We start from the raw sequence: 27,895 nt of genomic DNA, 5'->3' as shown, positions 1-27,895 counted from the left end.
GCCCCACAAAGGAAGTTCCAAGTACCACTCACAATACCGTATTCTGCGGTCTGGATCATCGTCATTAAGAGCAGGGACTAATATTGGAATGTAACTTTTCCATTGACAATGTTTCATGATGCGATGGACAGATGATTTTGAAATGCCTACCTCACGACTATCTTGCCGCATAGACTTTGTTGGACTTCGCTGAAACATTTCCAGTACTCTTTCTTCCTTTGTGGGGCTTGTCGATGTACGTGGTCTTCCGGAACGCTTCTTGTGGACGTCCTGAACAGTTCCATCAGCTTCAAACTTATCTCTTATTAGTGTGATGTGATGGTGGTTCTTTTTGAAACTCACTCCTAAATTGTCTTCGCACTTCAACTGCATTTTCATGCTTACAGTAGCATTTTAAAATTAATTTATTTTCTTCAAAGTATAGTCTGGCTGCCTTCATTCAGTTCAAAGGGTTCAATCTGCAAAGAAAGAACAAATAATGAAGTTATCAGCTGCTAAAAAGAAAGAACAAACAATTGAGTAATCAGCTGCTAAAAAGTGTATGCATTTTTTTTTTGGACACCCTGTGTGTGTATATATATATATATATATATATATATATATATATATATATATATATATATATATATACATATATATATATATATATATGTATATATATATATATATATATATATACATATATATATATATATATATATATATATATATATATATTAAGGCTGCGAATCTTTGGGTGTCCCACAATTCGATTCAATATCGATTCTTGGAGTCACGATTTGATTCAAAATCTATTTTTTTTTTACAATTTAACACGATTCTCGATTCAAACACGTTTTTTTCCTGATTTAAAGGGATTCTCTATATATTCAATATATAGGATTTCAGCAGGATCTACCCCAGTCTGCTGACATGCAAGCAGAGTAGTAGATTTTTGTAAAACGCTTTTATAATTGTAAAGGACAATGTTTTATCAACTAATTACAATAATGTAAATTTGTTTTAACTATTAAACAAACCAAAAAATGACTTATTTTATCTTTGTGAAAATATTGGACACATTGTGTTGTCAAGTTTATGAGATGCGATATAAGTGTAAGCCACTATTGTTTTTTTGTTTTTTTTATAAATGTCCAATGACAATGTCAATGAGGGATTCTAATCACTGCTATACTGAAATTATAACTAATATTGATACTGTTGTTGATAATATTCATTTTTGTTTCACTAATTTTTGGTTCGGTCTGTGTCGTGTTTGTGGCTTCTCTCAATTGCTCTGTTTGTTGCAGTTCTGAGTGTTGCTGGGTCAGGTTTGGTTTTGGAATTGGGTTGCATTGTTATGGCATTGCTGTGTATTGTTTTGTTGGATTGAGAAAAAAAAAATCTATTTTTTTAAAAATGAGAATCGATTCTGAATAGCACAACCTGAGAATCAGTATATACATATATATATATAAATACATACAGTAAACAACACACTTACATGTTACAGGTTTTAAAAGGCTAAACTATTTTCTCTGACTATTGACCTTTTAATTTTAGGTGTAAATCCCTTTGAAATCTTAAAATATATGTACATTAATGTACAGAACATTCACTATGTCAGTGATTCTCAAAGTGTGGTGCACGTACCGCCCATCTACTGGTACGCCAAATAATCACTTGCATATTGTAATGACGGGACTCAAGCCGTTATCAAAAGTTTATTAGCATCCTTCGGAAGTTGTTACAATCAGACTACTGTCGGCCGCAGTCAACGCCAAAATAAACACTTGAGACACAAACAGAACTGTCCTACGTAATTTTTAACACTCAACACGCCTGGGATTCGACTGTTTTCCAACTTCTCTGCTTATTTCCGCCCTCTCCTAGCCTCCCAGCCAATCAACACGCAGAACACATGTAAAAAAAGACGAACATCATCAGAGAAAGCTGCACACAATGATGCCTTCATGGCCATGGGAACTCACAATATCTGTTCAACCTTGAATAAACTACATGTGGAACATAACATAACTTAGGACCCAGCCAGTTACAATATAACTAAAATGGAAAAGTAGTAAAAACATGAAATACTATTTTGTTTCACTACTTTTGGATTGTACCGTGTCGTGTTTGTGTGTCCTCAATTGCTCTGTTTATTGCTATTCTGAGTGTTGCTGGGTCGGGTTTGGTTTTGGAATTTGACTGCATTATTATGTATTGTTCTGTTGGATTGATTAATAAATGTATTAAAAAAATAATAATAATAAAAATACTATACAGTTTTATTTATTTTTGAGTACATTTTTATTTAATCTTTAAAAACTGCATTTTTATATTTATTTTTAGTACTATGCTTATTTAACTTTTATGTGCAATTAGTTGTATTTGATTCATTATTTAGGTACAGTGTTTTATTTTCCTATATTCAAACACAGTGTTGCTATTCAAACTGTGTGTAATGTTACAGTGGCCAAAAAAGTAATAATATACTTGTTCAATAAAAACCCTTGCCTTGTTTTTATTGAATACTTGGGCCTACTACACTACTGTCTTTTAATGTTGGTCATTATGGTGGTACTTGGAGAGCAAAGTGTTTTCTGAGGTGCCACTTAGCGGAAAAAAGTTTGAGAACCACTGCTCTACGTTATACAAGAGCGGTTCGAACCATCACAATAATTAGTTTGAACCCTTGTCATTGTAATAACATTGTACAAAGCAAAAAATAGACTACATTGAAAAGTCAGTTATAGCATTTAAATGCATTTGAATATATTTGCAAGAAAATAAACACAGTATTTCTAGTACAGAAGTAAATATTATAAAGTTTTTGCAAATATATATAATGTGTGTCATGCAATGACCACAGGGTTCACACATGACGTGAGTTGGTCATGAAATAAAGACTCTGTTGTCTTTGGCCCATTTCCTCATGACTCGGAGGATAAATTCCACCTGCGGGTTGCCAGAATTTCGCAGCAGGAGCACCACCTCCTTAAGTATCTCCCTGGTACGCAAAACAGGAAGTAAAATAAGAGGAAAACATATTAGATCAACGCAATGTGCCATCAATTACTCAAATGTATTCAATCCTGTCTAATCAGTGTAGTTTTTAAAACAAAATACCGTATTTTCCGGACCATAGTGTGCACCAGATTATAAGGCGTACTGCAGATGAGCGGGTTTATTCAGGTTTATTTTTATACAAAAGGCGCACCGGATTATAAGGCACTTATTATGATTTTTTCCCTAAATTTAAAACACTTCTTTGTGGTCTACATAACATGTAATGATGGTTCTTTGGTCAAAATATAGCATAAATTACATTTTACAGACCATCTTCAAGTCGCCTTCTAACAGTTGCTTCAGGATGCAGCGTTTTGTGTGCGGTCTTATTAACGTGGCTAACCTTCGACAGCGTCTTCTCCCCGTCATCTTTGTTGTAGCGGTGTAGCGTGCAAGGACGAGAGTGGAAGAAGTGTGTCAAAGTGTCAAAAGATGGAGCTAACTGTTTCAGACTTTACTTAAATTAACGGCTCAGTATCTCCTCATCTGTGGCTCACTAGTGCAACAACAATGCCGCTTATGTGTCCCATGAAAAACCGTCCGACCGGAACTCTCCAATAACTAAAGTTCTCTTGGTGAATAATGTAAACCCATTCCACCGGTAGTTTATAGCGCTTTCATAGTGAGTTAGAATTTTACGCTACTTAATTTTTTTAAATGGCAACAACAGAGGATGAATACCCCATAACAAGAAGATGGAGAAAAAGAAGAAGAAAAGGGAAGAATTTTATCAAATAGTGTCAGCATGGACTACAATGGCGGAAGCGCACACATTTTCAGGACTTATGCAGATCCCAAATGCACATTAGCAGGTACCAGAAGGTAAGAAAAGTTGATTTTGCATAATTTTGCGAAACAAAATGCCAGATAATGTCTGCTAATGGGTGCCGTTTCGCGGTCCTTATACACACACCATAATAATACGTGTATGTATGACAATGGTAGCCGCAATGCGCCGAAAATCCATCAAGGTGTGTGGCTTTATAGCTTACAAAAGTTTTAATACATTTTGACAGATTTTTAAACGCAGTGTGTAATGTTCTATATTCTCAATGGAACATTTAAAGTTTTGGTGTTGGTTACTGGCGTCATATTGTAGTCTACATGTATTTCTAATGTGTGACTACCATCTACTGGTCACACTTATCATTACACCATGTACTAAATAAAACTGATTTGAGATTGGGTAAGCATAACCAGAACTAATCTGTACATTAGGCGCACAGTTGATTTTTGCGAAAATGAAAGGATTTTAAGTGCGCCTTATAGTCCGAAAAATACGGTACTAATAATGGAATGGAGGAAACTTTGAATATTCTGAACTTCTGTTTTAATGCCAATGTCCTATGCTAGATATTGTGAATGTATCTTATGCACTTTTAGGGCTATATAAGGAAACATTGATTGATTGATTGATTGACTTTAAGCAGCATAGGAGGGAATACTGATCAAAGAGCGCCTCTGCTGGTGGCAGCCAAGCAGTGCACACAATTGACAGATTTTTTTCCCAATAAATTAGAAGATTATTTCCTCCATTTGTACTACAGTGCCTTTTTAATAGTTTTAAATATGCATTATAAAGAAAGAAGCAAACGTACTTGGACTCTTTCTTGGCTAAAATGAGCTGAAAGATGCCAACACATGCCCCTCTCTTCCCCTCCCAGTAGTCGGAATCTGGGTCTAGCTTCTCCAGAGCATCAAATGCTTTAGCTGCAAAGTAGAACTGTCCCATCTGAAACACACATGCAAAAAAGCACAGTTATTACACACATATTACACATATGAAACATGTATTAGATACATGGGGCTATATTTTGGCATGGCAAAATAGGATAGAGTAAAACGAGTATATTTTAAATTACCAGAGGTGGGTAATGGAGCTAAATATTGTACTCAAGCAGTATGACTCACGATTAAAATGATAAGACTCAAGTAAAAGTAATACTTCAGTATTCAGTGAAAAAAATACTCAAGTACTGAGTAACTGGCGGAGGGTAACTTCGGATTTATTTAGGAGCTATCTTTAACGGTGTGTGTCAGACAGAGAGGCACGTTTTACAATCAGTTATAACTTTATAACAGGGCTAATGCTAGCATAAGCACAGCTAAAACATAAAAAACATCGACAACATACAGCAACATGTTTTCTCTAGTTGGAAATGAAAATACTGTAGGATGAAAAGTGAGCATTTTCTACTGACACAGATGACAGCGCATGATATCAATGTTCTTTTTCCTAGTTTGTCTGACGTCATTTTACTTTTTACAGTGTGGCATTTGAGTACGGTCATGTGACTGCCAGGCCCCTTTTCTTTGGTGAAAAGGAATCAAACGGCAGTAGTGCTTATATTGGATTGGGAAAGAGTCATGTGACCGTACCCGCTGGAAGAAGTCTCATTGCAAGCAGTAATCGATGGGTTCTAAATAATTATAATGATAATGTATATAAATATAGCAATCTGAATGAAACTCAGTGTACTATAGTAAGAGTAGCATTTCTTCTTAACAAAAATAGTAATGTATGAGTAGAAAATATTTTGCACGGAAACTATTTTGACACGTCCAATTTATGCGAAAAGTTACTTAAATTGGATATGCACCTTTTTTTTTTTGCCTATAATTCACAATCCCTCTGTGAGAGCAGAACACATTTATCGTTTTTCTATACATTCTAGTTGGTAATTTACGGCAAATACAACAAGGTGGCTATCAATGCATAAAGCCCACTGAAAACCATTGGAAAACCACCAGCAATAATCCGTTCACATGTTAAAACCTACATATTTAGCAAATATTAGCGATATTGTTATTATAAGCGCCAACATTAATGAATTACTAGGTAACTAGCTGATGCAGCTAATGACATACTGCACTGAGCTGCTCCATCGCCTCTGAGTTGGTTAAAGTTAATTCTGGATGATGAATTATGCTTCTGACTTGGATAGCAGAAGGTTGTGGCCGTAAACCGAGAAGTATGTCAACTCTGACATTCAACTTAGGCACAGACATTGCGAGAACGACACGAAAAAATGCTTGTTTCCGGATTTTTTGTTGTTGTTTTTACCTGCGTGAGGATTATGATTAATTCTTCATCTAAGGAAGATATGAACATCCCATCAGTCGGCATCCCAGTGAAAGCAGACATTGTACAGTAAGTGATTATATTATCATGTTTTTTTTCTTTTTTTTGTTTAGAACTTAGCAACAGAGCTATTGTTGGATCTGCTTATCAATCATCTTCTAAAACTTGCAGCTCATCGTCCTTATTTTCAGGCTAAAAAATATAAGGATCTGAATGACTTGATCCCATGAATTGATTAACGTGGACCCCGACTTACACAAGTTGGAAAACCTATTCGGGTGTTACCATTTAGTGGTCAATTGTACGGAATATGTACTGAACTGTGCAATCTACTAATAAAAGTATAAATAAAACAATCAATCAAATCAAATATTTCCCAAGTAGTTGTCGTCGATCATGAAGTCTGTCATGATTGAAAGAAATATATCGAACGTTGTGATTGGTGTAAAATAACGTGCCGCCTAATGCTCAAATTGAGAAAATTTTCTGAAATATTACACATTATTATGAATGTGCCTGTTAGTACATTACATATATAATTACAGCACGTATATAAAACGTTGATGAGGTTTTTGATTGCTTTTTAGAGCACTCTATAGGCAGAATAGAGCAAATCCTATAACGCCCATTATTGGCTGACTTTTGCTAGCGTTTGTTAAAAAAAACAAAAAAAAACGTGTTCTTTTCTCACAAGGATTGTGAATGATCGGCAAAAAAAGAAGTGCAGTTCCCCTTTAAGTGAATGAAGCGCATTACTACCCAGTTCTGTAAATAGCTGTACTGCAAATAACCCAAGGAAGAAGGTAGTAGACACAAGAAGTGGGAATATGGCATAAAAGCACAAATACCATTAAAACAATGTAAAAATACACTTCTTTTAAAGTTAAAGTTAAAGCACCAATGATTGTCATGCACACACACACACCAGGTGTGGCCAAATTATTCTCTGCATTTGACCCATCACCCTTGATCACCCCCTGGGAGGTGAAGGGAGCAGTGAGCAGCAGCTGTAGCCGCGCCTGGGAATAATTCTTTGGCGATTTAACCCCCAATTCCCACCCTTGATGTTCATACCTTGTAGCAGTCGTTGGCGATGAGCTGAAGCAAACTGAAGGAGTCAGAAGAAGTGCCCATCTTAAGATAAAGCTCCCAGGCAAGACGACCTTTCTGGTTCATGATGTCTGAAAAAGCCCAAGAAGAACAGATTATCCATCACATTAGTGTGTACAGTTTCTGAATAGACACACGTGGTCGAAACAGTCCAAAACATACTGTCAGTTACTTCAACCTGTGTGTCGACGTGACCACTTGGGTGCTCTGACATTACTCATGACCTGCTTTAAACCTTGCCCAACACAACCAAGAAGTACGGTGGCTTCAAAGGGCCAAAAAGCCAGCCTTTTGTGGTCCAGTATAGAAATGGAAGCTGTAGTGAGAGGTATTGCGCTCTCACAAAAAAAACCACGATAACATGGTAAGCACAGCCACTAACAATAATGTACTGTAAATTCCGAACTGTAAGCCACTACTTTTTCCTAATTTTTGAAACCTGCGGTTTATAAAACAGTGCGGCTTGTACGTGGATTTTTCTTTGTTGACTACCATAAAGTAAATAGATTGACAAAAAAACAAGCAAACACACTGAATAGATGTGTCATTTTAAACAAGTTCGTTCACTGCAGGTGCTGCATTGTTTATACTGAGCCATTAACCGGAAGTGCAATTGCCGTTTGGTCTTTTAGCCGTCCAGTGTTACTACTCGTATGGGTTCTTCATTTATCACTAGAAGCCACGTTCGTAAGTTTTACACTATAAAAAACAATTCTTACTTACAAAACCGTCCCATGTGTGATGTCTAAGGAGAGTTTGTATGCATATTTGTACCTACTAGGGTTATGTGTTAGCATTAGCTAATATGCTAACACATTTACGAGTCTCTTCGGTAGTATTAACTTACAATGGCATTCTTTTTGTATTGTTTCAGTTTCATCAATTCACCAAAATGTCACCGAGGATTTATTGAGTCTGTTTAGCTGATTGGAGAGATTGCTTCCGCAGCAAGTAACGATGATCCGTTTTGTTTGATAAGCCGTTTTACTGCCATATAGGCACCGTTTCGAAACAGTTAAGGTATATGAATAAACATTTCAAAATCTTTCTATGTAAACAACTTATTTCACAACGTGCGCTTGTTTACAATGTATAAGTAAAGTAAACTGGCAGTTGAGCGATACGAACGCAAAGTAGATTAGTTATTTGAAAATGATTTATTAATAAAAAGAATTATGAGCAAATCAACATTTTGTTTCCTGTTAGTTTGCTGCAATATCTTGTAAAAGTGTGTGCCAAGTTAAAAAAAACATTTAGATGCACAGCCTCAATGTTTTACTACTACTGTACTAGTCGTTTAACTAATGATAACTATAAGATGTATTTCAAACATATTCATTTTTGTCTCATCACATTATTATTTTCACTTTAAAGATATTCTTAAATTACTACGTGATGACAAAATAAATAGCTCACAGGCTAAGAAGAAGCTAGTGAAACATGTGTGCAATACTGTACAGGCCCTAATTTAAGAAGAAGCTAGTGAAACATGTGTGCAATACTGTACAGGCCCTAATTTATTTAGTAACATCGCTACACACTGAGTGAACATCTATCTTTAACTAATCTTATCACTGCAAAAACTGAAATCTAAGTAAGATTACATTTCTAAACTCAGGGTGATGTTTGCTTATTTTTTGTCGGATGAGATAATTCTTCTCACTAAGCAGATTTTATGTTAAGAGTGTTTTACTTGTTTTAAGGGTTTTGGTCCTAAATGATCTTAGTAAGATATTACAGCTTGTTGCTGAGATTTTATTATCTATGTTGACTAAAACATGCTTGAAACTACAATATCAACTGTCATCAACACTCACAAGTATAAAACTACTTCTTAAGTAATAATTTCTTATTTAAAGGATGAAAAAAAAAATCATGACTTTGACACAATTGTGTCTCATATTGAAACAGATGACAGCCAAATAGACTTTGCTGTTTTATTTTCAATGAAACAATATAAAATACGTACTCATATAGTAGTACAAGTGTTATTAGTGAGAATATATCGGTACTTATTTTAAGGTATTTTTGGGTTTTGAGGTTAGCTCATTTTACTTGTTTTGGAAATTCTTGACAAGCCAAATTTTCTTGTTCTATTGGCAGATAATTTTGCTTAGTTCAAATAAAATACCCCAAATTTTTGTATTTTTTCTCTTGTTTTTGGACACTGACGTTTTGCAGTGTATGGTATGCAATAAACCCATGTTTATTTCTCCATCCCTCATGACTTGTGTGACCACAGTACATACAGCAGCGTGCCAGCCAACTGAGGTACACGTAGTCGCTTTTGATCTTGTCACTCCGAATATTCAGAAAAGTCTGAAAGGGAAAAAGAAAACGGGATCAAGCAACTTGCAGGAGTCAAGTAAAGCAAAACACAAAGCAGCAGAGAGATACCTCTTCTGCCTCTTTGTAGTTGCCAAGGGATGCCTTTGCCTGAGCGTAGTTGAAATTAAAGGTGTCGTCGTTATAGAAGTAAGTCTAAGAAAAACAAAAAAAAAATTAATGAATTACACATGTGGATTTTCTACTTAGCTTACTGTATTTCCTCACAGAGTGGTACCATTTTGTGTGAAACGGAGCATATACAATTTGAATTCATAAATGACAGGGCGCATCATTATGATATTTCACCACACACGTATTCCAAGCTCCTTTCTGCTCAGCCACTGATGATAATATAATGGCACATGTCCCCATTGCCAAAACAATGTCACATTGCGCTACCTCTGGGCTTGCAAGTGTACCAGGTTCAAATCCAGGTCGGTGAAGTACCAGTAAAAAAATGCAAAAGTATGTTTTCATTAACCACTGATGATTTTAATCTACATCTAAAACTCAATCTTGTGGTCTAAATAATATTTATTGTATATGCCTTTGAGTAAATTGTGTTCCATGGTCACATTTATATCCTTTTTTTTGCATATGTCATTCTATTTTGGCGTGGGTTCACAGTGTGGCGCATATTTGTAACAAAGTTGTTTATACGGCCACCCTAACTGTGACCTCTATGGCTGTTGATCAAGTATGACTTGCATTCACTTGTGTGTGTTAGAAGCCGTACATATTATGTGACTGGGCTGGCACACAAAAGCAGTGCCTTTAAAGTTTATTGTCTGTTCTTCTACCTACGTCCGTGTACACAGCGGCGTTTTAAAAAGACAAACATTTTACTTTTTGAAACCGATAACTTCCGATATTAGATTTTAAAGCATTTATCGGCCTAGTAACATCCCTAGTAATAACATATCTGCTTAATATCTAATTCAAGTTTTAGAATATGCTCTGGAGCCAAAACAAAACCAGCTGCAGGATGAAAATGGCCCCCGAGCTTTGCTGCGGAGTGCTCTCTTTTGGCCCCCGAGTTTTGCTGCGGAGTGCTCTCTTTCTGTCACTTTTAAAGCCACAGTAAATATGAAAAAGATGTAAAACAGCTACACGTGTGTGTCGTGGTAAAGCCGTCTTGTGTGTGTCACTCATGGTGAAAGGAAATCACAGCAACTTTGTAGCGCCACCTGTTATTTTGTTCTGATGGGAGAAAAGGATGCACGTAATACGAGGTGCTGCGTTTATTTGTTCAAGCCGAGGACACTATTTGAGGAAATATGGTACATCCAGCATGATGTCTCATAAGGTGCGCTATACAAACCTTGACTGAGTTGAGATATACAAGGACGTCCTCAAACTCTCTCAAGAGGAAGAAGCAGGAAGCCATGCACTGTCTGCCGGGAATAGTGTCTATAAAGGCAAACAAAAATAAACATGCACTCTCCCACACAACTCTACATAAAAAAAGCACAGAAATGATCAACTTTCATCTCGGCGTACCACATTCGCTGGCCGAGCCTCCGACCAACTGGAAGAACTGCTGAGCAACTTTCAAGTAATCCCTCTAGAAAAACAAACATCAAACACAGTCAACATCCATTCATGTACTTCACTTTACATTTGAAAAACAAACACTCACCGTTCCAAGTTGCTGTCCGAGTGCAGCATTTACCACCCCTTTCAAAATGTACTCCTGGGGGGAAAATCATGGACATACATATTTGATATGATCATGTGACTGACACATACCTTCATTTAGTGAACAATGGTAAGAAGTTAGCACAGCAGCAGTTATATTCTACTGTAAAGTTTTTCATTGATGCCTATTATGAATACAATATGGATTATGTACATACAATATGTGCTAAAACAATAAAGTTTCCGCAATCAATAATTAAATATTGATGTATATTTCATATAATTACTGATGTAAATAAAGAGTTCATTTATTTACAAAAATAATACAATACAATTGACTCATCTTTTATTTTTTGTCCTGTCCAGCCACTCAGACAAATAATATTGTTGATGTAGATGCCGATAATTGCTGTACTAATTTACTTTAGAAAAGAGAAGTGTGAGATACCTCTCTTTTTTGCCTTATTTATATCAATGTAACCAATTCATAATAAGAACGACATATTTAGTATAGGGGTGCTGAAAAAACTTGATTCACATTGGAATTTTATTTTTTCTTTCTTTTGATTCTAAATCGATTAACAATTTAAAAAAAAAAAACGTTTAACTTTTTTTGAAAAAAATATTAAAAAAACATTTTTCATTAAAGTTTTTAATAAAGATGTTTTTTTAGGCCATCTCTGTGCTTACTTGCTGTGTGTACATGTCATACATCAGCAGCCAAGAGGAGTTTTTGTAACTTCTAACTTGATTTGGAAAGGTTTATATCTCGAATATATAACAATATATTGGGAGAATCGGTTTAAATTAAAAAAATGCGTTGAATTGGCAATCATTTCTGAATCAATTAGTCACCCCTCGAATCAAATCATGAGTTAATGTATCAATACGTGTTTTTTTTCTTTATATCATTTTCACGGAGGCGGCAAGGCTCAGATGGTAAAGCGTCCGTAACAGCAACTTGAAGGGTTCCAAGTTTTATTCTATGTTCTGCCATCCTGCCATCCACTGTTGTTGTGTCCTTGGGCAAGACACCTCACCCACCTTTCTCCTAGCGCCACCCACACTGGTTCAAACGTAGGTTAAAGATGTAAATAATGTGTTTCCGATAATGTGTTTCCAATAATGTGTTTTTAAATCTGGAGAGAAAAAGAGCTTTATAAATATGATTCACTTCACTTGTGTGGAATTATCAAAATATATATATACATATATATAATTGAATGTAATGGATGCTCTGTTAAAAACTAAATGTTAACTACTGCCGACCAACAGCATCTCTGTCTGGACTGGAGCCTGCAATGCCTCAGACTGGAAGTCTCTCCAGAGAGTGGTGAGGACGGTGGAAAATATTATCAGGACTCCTCTTCCTCCTATCCAGGAGATCGCAAAAAGCCGCTGCCTGAACAGGGCTCAGAAAATCTGCAAAGACTCCTCCCACCCACACCAAGGACTGTTTTCACTGCTGGACTCTAGGAAGAGGTTCCGCAGCCCCCAAAGCAGAACCTCCAGGTTCTGTAACAGCTTCTTCCCTCAGACCGTAAGACTCTTGAACGCATCATAATTAAATTATCCCCTCAACTCCCCCCAAAATGGAATAACTCGCTGGAATAAAAAAGACAATATAACATACATCCATAAACATGGACGCATGTGAAAAAGTGCAATGTATTTATTTGTACAGTAATCCATTTATTTATATCTGCACCTTATTGTTTTTTTTTATCCTGCACTACCAAGAGCTAATGCAATGAAATTTCATTCTTATTTGTACTGTAAAGTTCAAATTTGAATGACAATAAAAAGGAAGTCTAAGTCTAAGTCCAAGGCTAAATCTAAGTCTGCAGGTTGAACAAAATCTTAAATTGTTGGCTTATTGTCATTATTGTAAAGTCGAACTGAGTGACATTTTGTTTACATTAGCACACAAATTAGTTTTTTTAATACTGTTTTCAGAATAAAAAATACAAAAGAAAATACTATCATTGTTATATTTTTCAAAATATATGGTTACAAATGTATTATTGTTTCCGGGTAAACAGCAAATTAAAATGACCCTTAAACACAAGTCTTCCATGGATACATTTCTGACATCGGCAGTATTACAAATAAAAACAGAAGAACATTATTATTTTGCCATTACGATTTAAATCAAATCCAATCCCTTGACGGCGCTCTGCGAGGGACGAATGTTAGAGAGTGTACAAATAAAAAGTGTCTTATTAGAAGTACGTTTACCTGAGCTGTCGCAGGCACTAAATATTGGATGAGGTTGTAAGCTTCCTGGACGTCATCTGGAGGAGTCACATGTAACATAAAGGCATGAGTGGACAACACACACACACACTATATATATATATATATATATATATATATATATATATATATATATATATATATATATATACATAAAAAAAATATACACACACACACTATATATATATATATATACATATATATACATAAAAAAAATATACACACACACACTATATATATATATATATACATATATACACACAGTATATATACACACATACATATATACATATACCGGTACATACATATATAAATATAAAGGTAATAAATACACACGAATGGCCAATAAACTTGGATAGTCGAAAGAACCTGTTTTATTGGCTTTCGTGGCGTATTCCAAAGGAACACAACACGAAAATAAAAATGATATCTGAGAGGATAAGATCTTTGATGATTTTTTTGTGTTGGCTTTTGTTGGATTCCTGACTACAAATTTAAAAAAAATTGGGGCTGGATAAAAATATGTATTTCAGTGGAAAGCCAGTGTATAATTAAGTCATGTTATGAGAAACCTCATCTTAGTAGTTCTAAGATAGTACAGGGGTGTGAAAGGAATTGTTTTTACATAAACTGTCAATCAAAACATCAACTTTTTTGTTTATACAGCCACAAAAAAATGCTGCTTAAAGTTCACATGTAAAGCACCGTGTGGGACCTCACTGTAACGCTCTAGTGGTGAGTTCGGCAGACATCGAAAGATGAACTTTGGATCTTTTTTCGTTGCTTTTCTGCAACATGTATTGTTATGAAGGACCAACAAAGGTAGATTCTTATAAATGACTTGCATTTTGATTTACAGATTTTTGCATGTTTTAAATTTTTTTAAATAGGGGATTTAATTGTCAAACTTGTCACAAAAAGTGACCTCCACATCCATTACAGGGCTAATATTGTGATTTATTTCGACATTTAAATCACTTCCTTGTTGTCTACATAACATGTAATGGTGGTTCTGTGGTCAAAATCTTGCATAGGTTGTTTTACAGACCTCTTTCAAGCCGCTTTTTCCCCATCTCTTCAGGATGTTTTATGGGCGGTCTTATTGACGTGCCTCCACTTTGACAGCGTCTTTTCCCTACCATCTTTGTTGTAGTTTTTAGCGCTTCCATATCAAGTCTAATGACAGATTAGGTTTGAACTATAAGCTGGTTTGTGTTAAAAATGGCAATTTTGGAGAATGTACGAACCAGTCTGCCCCACAAATAGAGGATAGAGAAAAAGAAGGAGCTTTTTGACTACAATGGCAGAGAAATGTACTCCATATAAATATATATATTGCTTTAAATCCATTTCCTACCGCTTATTTCCTTTGGGGTCGCGGGATATATATATATATATATATATATATATATAGATATATATATATCTATATATATATCTATATATATATATATATCTATATATATATATATATATATATATATATATATATATAGATATATATATATAAAACACGCTGATAAAAACGTCAAATGACAGAGCAAATTCCAAACAGCTCGTTTGAAGGAAATATTAAGGAAGGCAAGATTTTTTTGTAAATATCTCATCAATGCCTCCACCTTTTAATTTCAATTGTTTGGGACTTATGTAGATCCAAATAGACAACAGACAATACCAATAGGTAAGAAAAGCTTGTTTGGCATAATCGGTCCCCTTTGACTTTATGCAGCCTTCACTAAAATGTGGTCACCCCTGACTTATAAAGTCTAATGAGATCCGGTACAAGTACAAGAACTGGTTATATATTCGAAGATAACAGGCATGAAGAAGAGCATGCAAAATGTATATTAATAAAGGACAGCAAACATGTCTATGGATGTTCTCATTCATCCAGAAATTTGACAGAAATGTAGTTATTACTAAAATACTCTGCAATTTATCCTCCAACAAATAACAGGAGTTATTTTAGAGATCACATTTAGTACCCCTTAAAACATTCTCATGTTGCACAATGAAATGTCAGCATGGGAGAAAAAGTGCACATTCCTGTAACTTTCTGTCGGTAAAATATATCTTATGAGCATTGCTGTAATCCAGCACTTCATGACTAATATCCATAAATTACACATTCTTGATAAATGACAGGAGAATAAGCACACATCTGATAGGGGAGTCATAGAGTAATAACCTGGCATTTACACTTTGTGTGGTGTTGGAGTTGTGATATTTTGTGAGGCCTTAAACGCATCACTGGGTAAGTACCGTGAGTGCGTGTGTTGGCGCAAGTGAGAGCGATCGTGCGGCTGCTGTTGATATGATAGATAACAAAGCGTTGGTTTTGGACTGGTTTGTATGGCAGAAAATGACCAGTTTTTCTAGAAAAAAATTTTTTTACTCATGTTTTGGAGGGTTTACCGCCAGATATAAACAGTTTCGCTAAATAAAGTGATGGGTGGCCATCCTGTCCTCTTTAAAGCGTTTCAACAGACGTTACAATAATTGAACAGTGTTGATGAACGCTGTTTTATCAGTTAGGGCCGCTTGTTGGCACCAGTCACTCAGAGTTGCATTGCAAAAGCTTGCAGAACAAATAGTTACGTGTTGATTATGTTTAGAGTTCAGAACGGATTTTATTTTGTGCGCAGCAAAGTTGCTTGGCGCAGAGACGCGCACCTTAGAGGGAACATTGAGAAAGATTGCTCTTTTGCATCTCAACAGTTGTTTTTCTCACTACAATACGGCGGAACCATCCTTGTCCAGGTACACCTTCTGGTGATGGAGTATCTGATTTGATCAATCTAAGTCTATGAGCATGAACTAATTAAGCCAACTGTTTTTTTTAATTTCTTGTTTTATCCTTTTTTAAATTTATTTATTACATTTTAGTATTTTAGGTGATATAGTAAACACTTATTTTAAGGTATATTTTACTACTGTATTTTCTTCATCATTCCGTGTTACAATGTAAATGTGACTCTATGTTCCCCTTTTCTTATGTCTGTACAGTACACTTTGGCCAACTGGGGTTGTTTTTAAATGTGCTATATAAATAAATAAACTGAACTGAACTGAACTGGCTTGGATAAGAGGCAAAATGTCCTCTAACAGTCCAGTTGTGAACAATTGAATTCCCTGAGAATGACAGCAAACTTATTCCAAGCACCTTCCTGCTCCGTCACTGACAAAAAATATAATGGCAATTTTCCCCATACTGTTCCACTGGCTCTCATGTGCTCTCAAAATGTTGTATTCTACTAAATCCCCAATTTAGACGGTTGCAGCCCTGAATAGGTGTTAATCAAAAGTGAGCATTATTATTTTTGCAAAAAGCAGAATTGCTGACATTGCTCTTCTATTATTGGCTGTCTAAATTAGAGTGGGAACGATAATAATGAAGGCAGTTGACCACCTTGTCTCAGGTAGTAGATGACCAGGTTGAGTCTTGCCTCGGGGATAACGTCAATCAGAGGCGGTAGCACCTGTAACGCCCCCTCGCCGCCACGAAACACTACCTGGGGAAGAATGGTGGTTGCATGAAAAGTCTCTGCTCTTGAGGGAGGGGGGGGATACACATTAGCGATAGGGAGTAGCTTACCAGGTTGTGTCTGATAAGCTCCTTAGCAAACTCAAAGGAGCAGGAGGAGATATCGATTAGGAACTTCAGTTCAGCCTGAGAAAAAGGATAGGAGAATCAAACAATGTCAAGTAGCCAAATTCATAGCTGTATACAGTAGGAACATGTACAGTGGGGCAAAAAAGTATTTAGTCAGCCACCGATTGTGCAAGTTCTCCCACTTAAAATGATGACAGAGGTCTGTAATTTTCATCATAGGTACACTTCGACTGTGAGAGACTGAATGTGAAAAAAAAATTTAGATTACAGTTTAGTGCATGGATAACATGAAATGTAGATTGTTACTGTAACTGTTTTGTCTGTCCGCAAAACATGCTGAGACACCTCTTCTCAAACTAATCACACACTTCTTGCTTCAAAATAAAAGCCCTATGCTTCACATCCAGTCCGACTACACTAACAAAAAGGAAAAATCTCTAACATTATGATCATGATTTGATTTTCAAAATGTTTTGAAATACTGTGTAAATTATTTTATAACATGTTCTGGTTGCTAGTCCTCAATTACAGAAAGTTTTCCAGGCTGAATTTTACACTTTATTAATAAATAGAGAAGGTTAAGACATTGTCACGCAGCAATACCAATTAGATTAACTTGTACAACATGTAACGTATAGAATACCATAAATACTTATTCAGGTAGAAATTTCACAGATTTCATTACCAAACATCTTTTGACAATCAAACAATGATTGTAATAATCTTCAATTTGTGTTATTAATGCGTGAAACTCGTATCTAAACACGGAAGTGTAGCTCCTCTCCTATGAGTGCTGCTCCTACAGCAGGAATTGAATTTCTGTTGGGGACACCATCACACTGCAGGTAATTTTTGGTTGTCATTAAAAGCATGTTTATGTCAATTTGGTGTTGAGCTGTTTTGAAAAGCATAATGTTTAATAAACATTTTAATGAAGCCAGCAAATTGTCTGGTCATAGTTTAAAAAACCTGAAAATTATCTGTCTATTGTTCACTGACTTATTAATGATGGAAAATGTTAAATTTCGAGTTAACTACGAACAAAATGCGATCACAGTTAAATATTTTAATTTTTTGACGGACCTAATATCTACCTATTTTTGTTGAGTTTTTGTGGGATAAATTAAATATATCCTATCTTATCTTAGTTACAGTACATACAGCCCAAAAAATAATTGTAAAAAGGACTTAACGGGATGCCTTAAGGAACGCCATAGTTAACTAAATCCCAAAGTTGGACCCCAGAATTTTTATATTTGCTAATAAGTTTAAAATGTAAATGCAATGATCCGCCACTGTGTTTACAGAGGTCTAAATTCCTCCATACAACAGGAGCACTCTGGCCTTTTTAGAATTGTGCTGCAAAAATGTTTGACTCCCAAGTTTTGAACTGAACTCCAGTGATACTTGCCAACTTTGAGACCTCCGAATTTGGGAGATTGGGGGGTAGGTTTGGTGGTAAGTAGCTGGGGTGTATATTGTAACCCGGAAGAGTTAGGGCTACAAGGGATTCTGGATATTTGTTCTGTTGTGTTAATGTTGTTTTATGGTGCGGATGTACTCCCGAAATGTGTTTGTCATTCTTTTTTGGTGTGGGTTCACAGTGTAGCGCATATTTGTAACGGTGTTAAAGTTGTTTATACGGCCACCCGCAGTGTGACCTGTATGGTTGTTGATCAAGTATGTCTTGCAGTCACTTACGTGTGTCTGCAGAAGCCGCATACGACATGTGACTGGGCCGGCATGCTGTGCAATCATGGCACGCCCTTAATATTGTTGTCCGGGTGAAAATCGGGAGAAATTCGGGAGAATGGTTGCCCCGGCAGATTTTTGGGAGGGGCATTGAAATTCGGGAGTCCACGGGAAAAATGGGGAGGTTTGGTAAGTATGACTCCAGTTGAATATCCCTGATGTATATACTCTTCAAAGAGCATGTGTACCTCTGCTGCTTTGCCGTTGTAGAGATTGAAGTGGTTGCAGGCTTTGAGATTGAGGGCGATGGTGGAGTCAGGGATGTTCTGGAGGTAGGCGGCCAGCACTTCCTGGGAGACGTCATAGTAGCCCAGCTTGTAGTAACACAGAGCCACGTACACCTTCATTGCCAGGAAGTCTCTGGAAATAATGTTGAAGAAAAGGATGCTTATTGTTTGACTGATAAAATACTCGAAACAAATCTTCGTATGATGCTGAAGACGACAACCACCACAATGATAAACACATTGATAAACTAAAACCAAGAAGAATTAGGATGGAGCTTTAGCAAAGGGAACAAAAAGACAAGGGGCGCTGTACGGAGTGGTACACGGACGTGGGGAGGAGTACAGAGCGCCAAAAAACCTTAAAGGCACTGCCCTTGCGTGCCAGCTCACTAACATAGTATCCACGGCTTTTCACACACACAAGTGAATGCAAAGCATACATGGTCAACAGCCATACAGTTCACACTGAGGGTGGGCGTATAAACAACTTTAACACTGTTACAAATATGTGCCACACTGTGAACCCACACCAAACCAGAATGACAAACATATTTCGTGAGAACATCCGCACCGTAACACAACATAAACACAACAGAGCAAATACCCAGTACCCCTTGCAGCACTAACTCTTCCGGGACGCAACAATATCCCCCCGGGATTGGAGGAAAGTTCTGTAGTCAGATGAAACAAAAATTGAGCCGTTTGGCCACAATACTCAGCAATGTGTTTGGAGGAGAATAGGTGTGGGCTTTATTCCCAGGCACACCCAAGTCAAGCATGGAGGTGGTAGTATTATGCTCTGGGCCTGTTTTGCTGCCAATGGAACTGGTGCTTTAAAGAGAATAAATGGGACAATGAAAAAGGAGGATTACCTCCAAATTTTTCAGGACAGCCTAAAATCATCAGCCCGGAGGTTGGGTCTTTGGCGCAGTTGGGTTTTCCAACAGGACAAATTAACACACGTTAATTAAGGTTTTAGAATGACCTTCCCAAAGTCCTGACTTAAACATGTAGACAATGCTGAAGAAACAAGTCCATGTCAGAAAACCAACAAATTTAGCTGAACTGCACCAATTTTGTCAAGAGGAGTGGTCAGAAGCTTGCCAGAAGTTTGTGGATGGTTACCAAAAGCTCCTTATTGCAGTGAAACTTGCCAAGCGACATGTTACCAAATATTAACATTGCTGTATGTATACTTTTGACCCAGCAAATTTGGTCACATTTTCAGTAGACCCATAATAAATTCCTAAAAGAACCAAACTTATTGAACGTTTTTTTGTGACAAACAAATATTTCCTCCAATCACTCTACCACAAAAAAAACAAGACTTGTAGCAATGATTGGAAACTCAAGACACCCATGATATTATGTTCTTTACAAGTGTATGTAAATTTTTGACCACGATTGTAGCTGAGATAGGCGCCAGCGCCCCCCGCGACCCCGAAAGGGAATAAGCGGTAGAAAATGGATGGATGGACTGTATATCCATACATACATACATACATACATACATACATAAATATATACACACATATATATATATATATATATACATATATATTACACATACACACAGGTATGTGTGTGTTAGCTCAGCATGTATAATCCCCATTGAGTACACAGGGAAGGTACACATTGTGTTAAACGTACATGTGCTGCAGGAGGAGGCGCTTGTAGATCTCAATGGCCTCCTGGTAGTGTGAGCGCATATAGTGGATAGAGGCCAAGCTCAGCTGGTCTTCTGTCACATCCTCCAGGTTCTGGTGGAAGTCCATCAGTTTCTTCTCATCGTTAAACTAAAATGTGTTGGGACAGCAACAGACTTCACTGAAACTGTGTGAATATGCTGTTAAACACCTTATATGGCGGTAGGTTCAAGCGGCTTTCCTCTCAAACTCTTCCTTCATCTCACTCCTCAAAACTTTTACTTTACAGATGTAATTATCGTGTGTGATGGCAGAGAAGAGCTACTGATGCAAAGGTCTATCTTGACGTGGCAGAAAAATGTTGATATTGTAGATAAATGTTTTTTTAAATACCTTGTAAGCCAAATGGAAGAGGAGTCGATTTTTCAGGGCAGATTGTGGGCCTGCAGAGAATAAGAAATGCTCAAAAACAGATTTACGTTTTGAAATTGTTGATGCTTCTTTGCTACTTTTAAGATAAGCAAGTATTCTAAATATATATCACTGAAATAAAGAACGATAATTTTGTTGCTAACCATGGCTTAGTTTATATTATTGAGCGCTGTATTCTTTTTATAACAAAAATAACTGTTAGTGAGATGGTCACAAAACACGTTAAAATGAAAAATATAAAAAAATATGTTGTGTTTGTGAGCGATTTGTGTTTGTAAACTAAAACCTTGATTTATTGTTTGTTTTTAAACATTAAAACACAACGGTCTCTTTTGATGTTATGTGTTTTACAGATTTTTTTTTCTCATCATGTTTTTTTTTCCATTATTTCATCTGCAAAACAAAACAATGAATTTTGGGATTTGTTTTTTTTTACTTCCATCCATCCATTTTCTACCACTTGTCCCTTTTGAGGTCACGGGTGGTGCTAAAAACTAAATTATTGTTGTATGTTTGTGAGTTGACTATATTTTTTACTTAAATATACTTTTTTTATGTTAAGTTCTTTGTTTGAACATTCTTAATAAACTGATAAAGAGCGCTGATATTTTTCAAACATTTTCTTTGTAGAGCAGCTCAAAGACCTTTTTTTTTAATCTGTTCAGTGTTCATGTTTTTTAACCTACTACCTGTACATTGTTTTGTTTTTTATGTTTACGAGTTGTTTTGCAAAAAGAGAAATATCATTTGCTATGTTTTTGTATTTCATAATTTTTTCCTCTATATTTTTGCCTGTTTTCCTTCTGTAAACAATGAGTTATTTTTTTTTGTGTGTGACTTAAAAGCAAAATCCTTATGTTGTTTTCGGGTATTTTTTTATGTTTTTAACCTAAAAAGTTTTTTGGGGTTTGGTTTTAACATAAAACAAAGAAACTTCACTTTTACCGTAATAGTTTTGTTTTCCGGATTTTTTTCCTTATCATTTTGCATTTTTTTCATTTATACAGCAAAGTGTTTTTTTCTTTTTATCTTTTCAATCTCAAACACAAAGAAATTTAAGTTTTATAGTTCTACAAATTAAAATTTTTTTTACCCCACCCAGCCTAAACATTTCTCCTACTTCTTTTACTATTATTTATTTCATTAACTCGTACACGTTGAACCCCTACGCGCTCCTTTCTGAGCTGCCACCTTATTGTGGTAGAGGAGTTTGCATGTCCCAATAATCCTTGGAGCTATGTTGTCTGGGGGCATAGAAGCCTCCTGGTAGGGTCTCCCAACACAAATAGGTCCTAAATGAGGGACCAGACAAAGAGCAGCTCAAAGACCTTTATGAAGAAGAAAAAACGAGGACTCAGATACCCAGATAAAGGGTAGCTTCCCTCTGCCTTCCCTCCTGACTGTTGTTTGTGCTTAAGCACAAACAACACCCAGAGTACCCACCCTTTTTGGATTCCCTCAGGGGAGTACTTTACTCCCTCGGGTAATTCCCTTCTTCTGCTGGGTGACTTCAACGCTCACTTTGGCAACGACAGTGAAACCTGGAGAGGCATGATTGGAAGGAATGGCCGCTGGGAAGTACACCCGAGTGGTTTTGTTATTGGATTATTGTGCTCGTACAAGACTGTCCATAACAAACACCATGATAAAACAAAAGAGTGTCCATATGTGCACTTGGCACCAGGACACCATAGCCCGCAGTTCGATGATCAACATCTTTGTTGTGTCATCTGAGTTGCGGTCTTATCTTTTGGACAATCGGGGGAATAGAGAGGCGGAGCTTACTACCAATCACTACCTGGTGGTGAGTTGGCTCCGATGGTTGGGGACGATGCCAGACAGACCTGGCAGGTCCAAACTCATGGTGCGGTTCTGCTGGGAACGTATGGCAGAGTCTCTCATCAGAGACAGTTTTAATTCCCACCTCCGGAAGATATTTGAACATGTCACAAGGGAGGCGCTGGACATAGAGTCCATGTGGACCATGTTTTGTACCCCTATTGTCGAGGCAGCCAATCGGCGCTGTTTCCGCATGGTGGTTGGTGCCTGTTGTGGAAGTAATCCCAGAACCCGCTGGTGGACACCAGCAATTAGGGATGCCATAAAGCTGAAGAAAGAGTCCTATCGGGTCCTTTTGGAGGCAGCGGACAGGCCAAGCAATGTGCAGTTTCAGCGGTCGCAGAGGCAAAAACTCGGACATCGGAGGAGTTCAGGGAAGCCATGGAAAATGACTTCCGGGGGGCTTCGAAGTTATTCTGGACCACCATTTGCCACCTCAGGAGGGGGAAGCAGTGCACTGTCAACACTGGGTATGGTGGGTATGGTGTGCTGCTGACCTCGGTGGAGAGAACACTTATAAGACCTCGTCAATCCCACGTATGCATCTTCCTATGAGGAAGCAGTGCCGAGGGAATCTGTGGTGGGCTCTCCTATTTCTGGGTCTGAGGTTGCCAAGGTTATTAAAAAGCTCCTCGGTGGCACGGCACTGGGGGTGGATGAGATCCTCGCCAAGTTCCATAAGGCTCTGGAGGATGTGGGGCTGTCTTGGTTGACAAGACTCTGCAGCATTGCGTGGATACCGGGGGCAATACCTCTGCATTGGCAGACCGGGGTGGTGGTTCCTCTCTTTAAGAAGGGGAACTGGAGGGTGTGTTCCAACTATGGTGGGATCAAACTCCTCAGCCTTCCGGGTAAGGTCTATTCAGGTGTACTGCAGAAGAGATTAGCCGGATAGTTAACCCTCGGATTCAGGAGGAACAGTGTGCTTTTCGTGCTGGTCTTAGGACTGTGGACCAGCTCTATACTCTTGGCAAATCCTTAAAGGGGCATGGGAGTTTGCCCAACCAGTCTACATGTGTTTTGTAGACTTGGAGAAGGCATTCGATCGTGTCCCTCGGAAAGTCCTGTGGGGAGTACTCAAAGAGTATGGGGTATCAGACTGTCTGATTGTGACGGTCCGTTCCCTGTATGATAGTGTCAGAGCTTGGTCCGCATTGCCAGACCCGTTTCTAGTGAGGGTTGGACTTTGCCAGGGTTGCCGTTTGTCATTGATTCTGTTCATAACTTTTATGGATAGAATTTGCAGGCGCAGTCAAGGTGTTGAGGGAAACCAGTTTGGTGGCTGCAGGATTAGGTCTCTGCTTTTTGCAGATGATGTTGTTTTGATGGCTTCATCTGGCAAGGATCTTCAGCTCTCACTGGATCGCTGTGCAGCCGAGTGTGAAGCGACTGGAATGAGAATCAGCACCTCTAAGTCAGAGTCCATGGTTCTTGCCCAGAAAAGGGTGGAGTGCCATCTCCGGGTTGGGGAAGAGCTCTTGCCACAAGTGGAGGAGTTCAAGTACCTCGTAGTCTTGTTCACGAGCGAGAGAAGTGTTGATCGTGATATCGACAGGCGAATCGGTGGAACGTCTTCAGTAATGCGGACACTGTAACGATCCAATGATGTAAAGAAAGAGCTGACCCGGAAGGCAAAGCTCTCAATTTACCGGTCGATCTACGTTCCCATCCTCACCTATGGTCATGAGCTTTGGATTATGACAAAAAGGACAAGCTCACGGGTAGACCTGCTCAGTGGCCTTGTAGTTAGAGTGATCAAATGCAGATAACAATTGAGCCACACCTTGTGTGTGACAATCATTGGTACTTTAACTTTAACTTTACTAGCGGCCAAAATTAGTTTCCTCTGTCAGGTGGCGGGGCTCTGCCTTATAGATAAGGTAAGTAGCTCTGTCTTTCGGGAGGAGCACAAAATAAAGCCGCTGCTCCTCCACTTCGAGAGGAGCCAGATTTGGTCAAGATGCCTCAAGGACGCCCCCCTGGGGAGGTGTTTAGAGCACGTCCGAACGGTAGGAGGCCACGGGTAAGACCCAGGACACGTTGGGAAGACTATGTCTCCCGGCTGGACTGGGAACACCTTGGGATCCCCAGGAGAAGCTGGACAAAGTGGCTTGGGAGAGGGAGGTCTAGGCTTCTCACTAGTGCACTAGTCTAGGCCTGCTGCCCCCGTGACCCGACCTCGGATAAGTGGAAGAAGATGGATTGATGGACGTTGAACACAATTTCTACTTATACCTTTTACATAAGTGAAGTTAGCATGAATTGATTAACTGGACTCCGACTTAAACAAGTTGAAAAACCTATTTAGGTGTTACCATTTAGTGGTCAATTGTACGGCATATGTACAGTACTGTGCAATCTACTAATAAAAGTTTCAATCAATCAATCAAAGGCTTTAAACATTGTCTTTCTTTATTTTCCTCTACCTGCTTCGCCTCACAAAAAAACAGGAAAGCCTTTGAAATAACTGTGTACAAAATCCAAATGGTTAGATGTTCTCTGATTACTTACCCTTCAAGGCAGCCTCCTCAGCCTCCTTATAGAGCCCCAGAAAAAACATGACGCAGGCCAGATAGACCCAAACGTCTGGATTACAGTCAGGCTTCGCAGTCATGGTTTTGTACTCCTGTCACGACGGCGACATGAAAACATTGAATGATAATGTATTAATCAATGTGGAGCCCATTCTGCTCAAACACACGTATGCAACACGCGAGTACCTCCATAGCTCTCTTGTAGTCCCCCAGATGAAAGGCACAGAATCCGATCCATAGGTCAGTTTTCACCTCTTGCTCGCCAATACTTCTCTGGAACTGGAAATGACGGCAAAACTCATCCTCCACAACTAATGCACGATGTAACCGACATTATGGGTTGTGGTGGATGAAGATGGACGATACCTCCAGCAGGGTTAACGCCCCCAGGTAGTCTCTCTGTTGCAAATATTCCTCCAAGCTGGGAACTTTGTTTTTCTTCTTCTTCTTCTTGCCACTGATGTTTGCCGCCTTCCCTCCCACGGCTGGCTTCAAACGAGAAAGGATCTGCACCAAAAGTTTATATATTATGCTTATATCTATGCTAGTTGGAAGAGGGATACAAATGCCCACTTACCATGTTGACGACTTTAGGGGAAGATAGCTAAAAAAAAAACAATGCGCTCCTATTAAAACAGGAAGTATGTATGTATTGCATGAGTTCGTTGTGATTACACACACTGTGGTAATCACAGCAATGTTTCACGATGATGTCGCTATAAATCTCTTTCATAAATGTGATGAAGCGTCTTTTTACTGTAACCTAGCAACAAGCATTCCACCGATGAATAAATGCAACTCAGTTTAAATGACAATAATGTGTCCAATACCATTTAAAGGGAAGCAGTTGAATTATTTAACAGTGTTGGTATAAAAAAAAAAGAAAAAACTAACCGATATTAGTCAAGCTTGCATTTCCCAGCATAGTCAACACGTTGTTGTTTGGAAGTGGTTGACGAAAATATTAACCCGTTTGAAAATGATGTCGCATAAAACGTACCTTTAATTTTATCTTTCTTCTTCCGAAAGGCCTTTTAAGGTCATTTTCATTTTAATTCATTTTATTTCCCCCAAGAACGAGAGCACAAGAAATGCTCACCAGAGTCCGCCATCTTGGATTTCTGCCTGACGTCATAAAACATTGACATAATTATGGAGCATTGGAGGGAATTTGCACCGTTTTTATCGTACACGAATACAACTTTTTCTAATTAGATTTTCAAGCTAAGCTATTGTAGGCAGGCTACAATATATAACTTGCGAGTTGAGAGCCAAACTTTCGCGCTTTTGTGTGTTGCCTTGTTGCCTGGCAACATGAAATATGCTGCTTTCAGCCCCTTACGGTCAATGTAAAGAAAACACAATTTTCCCTTGTTAGAAAGTACTACATGAATACATGTAGAAAGATTAGAAGAAACATATCATGGGTTGGTGTAAGACTTGTAGTTATATATAACATTACCGACGGTGAAATGCAAGCCCCAGTGGCCTAATGGATAAGGCACTGGCCTCCTAAGCCAGGGATTGTGGGTTCGAGTCCCATCTGGGGTGGTGAATTTTTGTTTTGGAAAAGCCTTTGAAAATTTTTTTGCAACTCTTTTGGATTGATTTAGTTGTATTAGTTCTCCCTTTAATGTATTTTATAGCATTTGTATATGTTCCGAGCGCCATTGCAAAACGGGTATGAGAATACACACACAAACATACAAAAAATATATTTATACAATTAAAAAAAAAAAAAAAGAGAGTACTGTATCTACATTTTGCTAACAAATATGGTAAAATTAGAACTGGCCTGTGAGCGTTATCAGGAACTAGTGTCAGTACTTAGGCATCCTAACAATGGGCTCACCCTGCACACACAAGCCTAATCCTGCTGCGACACATTCTGCTGAATCAGCCACGGTTAGGAGCAGGCCAGCATTTTACAAGTAACCATATGGAATATAGGTGATCTTTCAGCTGCAGATATAATAAAAGATACTTGCCAACCTTGAAACCTCCGATTTTGGGAGGTGGGGGCGTGGTCGGGGGTGGGCGGGGGGCGTGGTTAAGAGGTGAGGCGTATATTTACCACTAGCTTCATAGATTCACCATGTACTTCTTATATATATATATATATATATATATATATATATATATATATATATAGGAAATATAAGTGAATTCTAGCTATATATGTATATATTTTTATTTTATTATAAATACATATATATGAAAAACTTTTATTTCAATGTTCATTTATTTACACATTTACACACACATAACACTCATCTACTCATTGTTGAGTTGAGGGTTGAATATTCCATCCTTGTTTTTCTAAGCATATGCATGTACACTGTTTAAGAGTGTCACAACACATTGCCGTTTGGCAGACGAACTGCTTTAGG

General features: G+C 37.8%; 1 protein-coding gene and 1 non-coding gene across 4 annotated transcripts; one reads left to right on the top strand and one right to left on the bottom strand.

Annotated features, from left to right (window-relative positions):
- Positions 1–1,690: 1,690 nt before the first annotated feature.
- Positions 1,691–26,686, bottom strand: ift56 (intraflagellar transport 56). Of its 3 annotated transcripts, none has more exons than XM_061911706.1 (19): positions 26,605–26,686; positions 26,083–26,109; positions 25,872–26,012; positions 25,692–25,784; positions 25,483–25,597; positions 21,094–21,143; positions 20,705–20,850; positions 19,016–19,187; positions 17,058–17,132; positions 16,872–16,974; positions 13,445–13,500; positions 11,208–11,261; positions 11,069–11,132; positions 10,890–10,978; positions 9,638–9,721; positions 9,490–9,559; positions 7,205–7,311; positions 4,647–4,780; positions 1,691–2,989 (listed from the first exon to the last, which is right to left on the bottom strand). In XM_061911706.1, exons 1-19 carry the CDS (start codon positions 26,638–26,640, stop codon positions 2,875–2,877), a joined length of 1,731 nt encoding a protein of 576 aa, XP_061767690.1. In that variant the 5' UTR covers positions 26,641–26,686; the 3' UTR covers positions 1,691–2,874. The 3 variants fall into 3 exon arrangements, with proteins under 3 accessions (XP_061767690.1, XP_061767698.1, XP_061767709.1); XM_061911714.1 differs by having other exon boundaries at positions 26,506–26,654; XM_061911725.1 differs by having other exon boundaries at positions 26,083–26,131; positions 26,506–26,623.
- Positions 26,687–26,983: 297 nt separating this feature from the next.
- Positions 26,984–27,056, top strand: trnar-ccu (transfer RNA arginine (anticodon CCU)). Its single transcript has one exon. It is a non-coding gene; the product is annotated as a tRNA-Arg (tRNA).
- Positions 27,057–27,895: the final 839 nt, after the last annotated feature.

The sequence above is a fragment of the Nerophis ophidion genome, linkage group LG01 (genome assembly GCF_033978795.1).
Source record: "Nerophis ophidion isolate RoL-2023_Sa linkage group LG01, RoL_Noph_v1.0, whole genome shotgun sequence".
NCBI lineage: Eukaryota > Metazoa > Chordata > Actinopteri > Syngnathiformes > Syngnathidae > Nerophis > Nerophis ophidion.
Note: the sequence above shows the minus strand (reverse complement) of the source record. Positions and strands in the feature narration are given on the sequence as shown.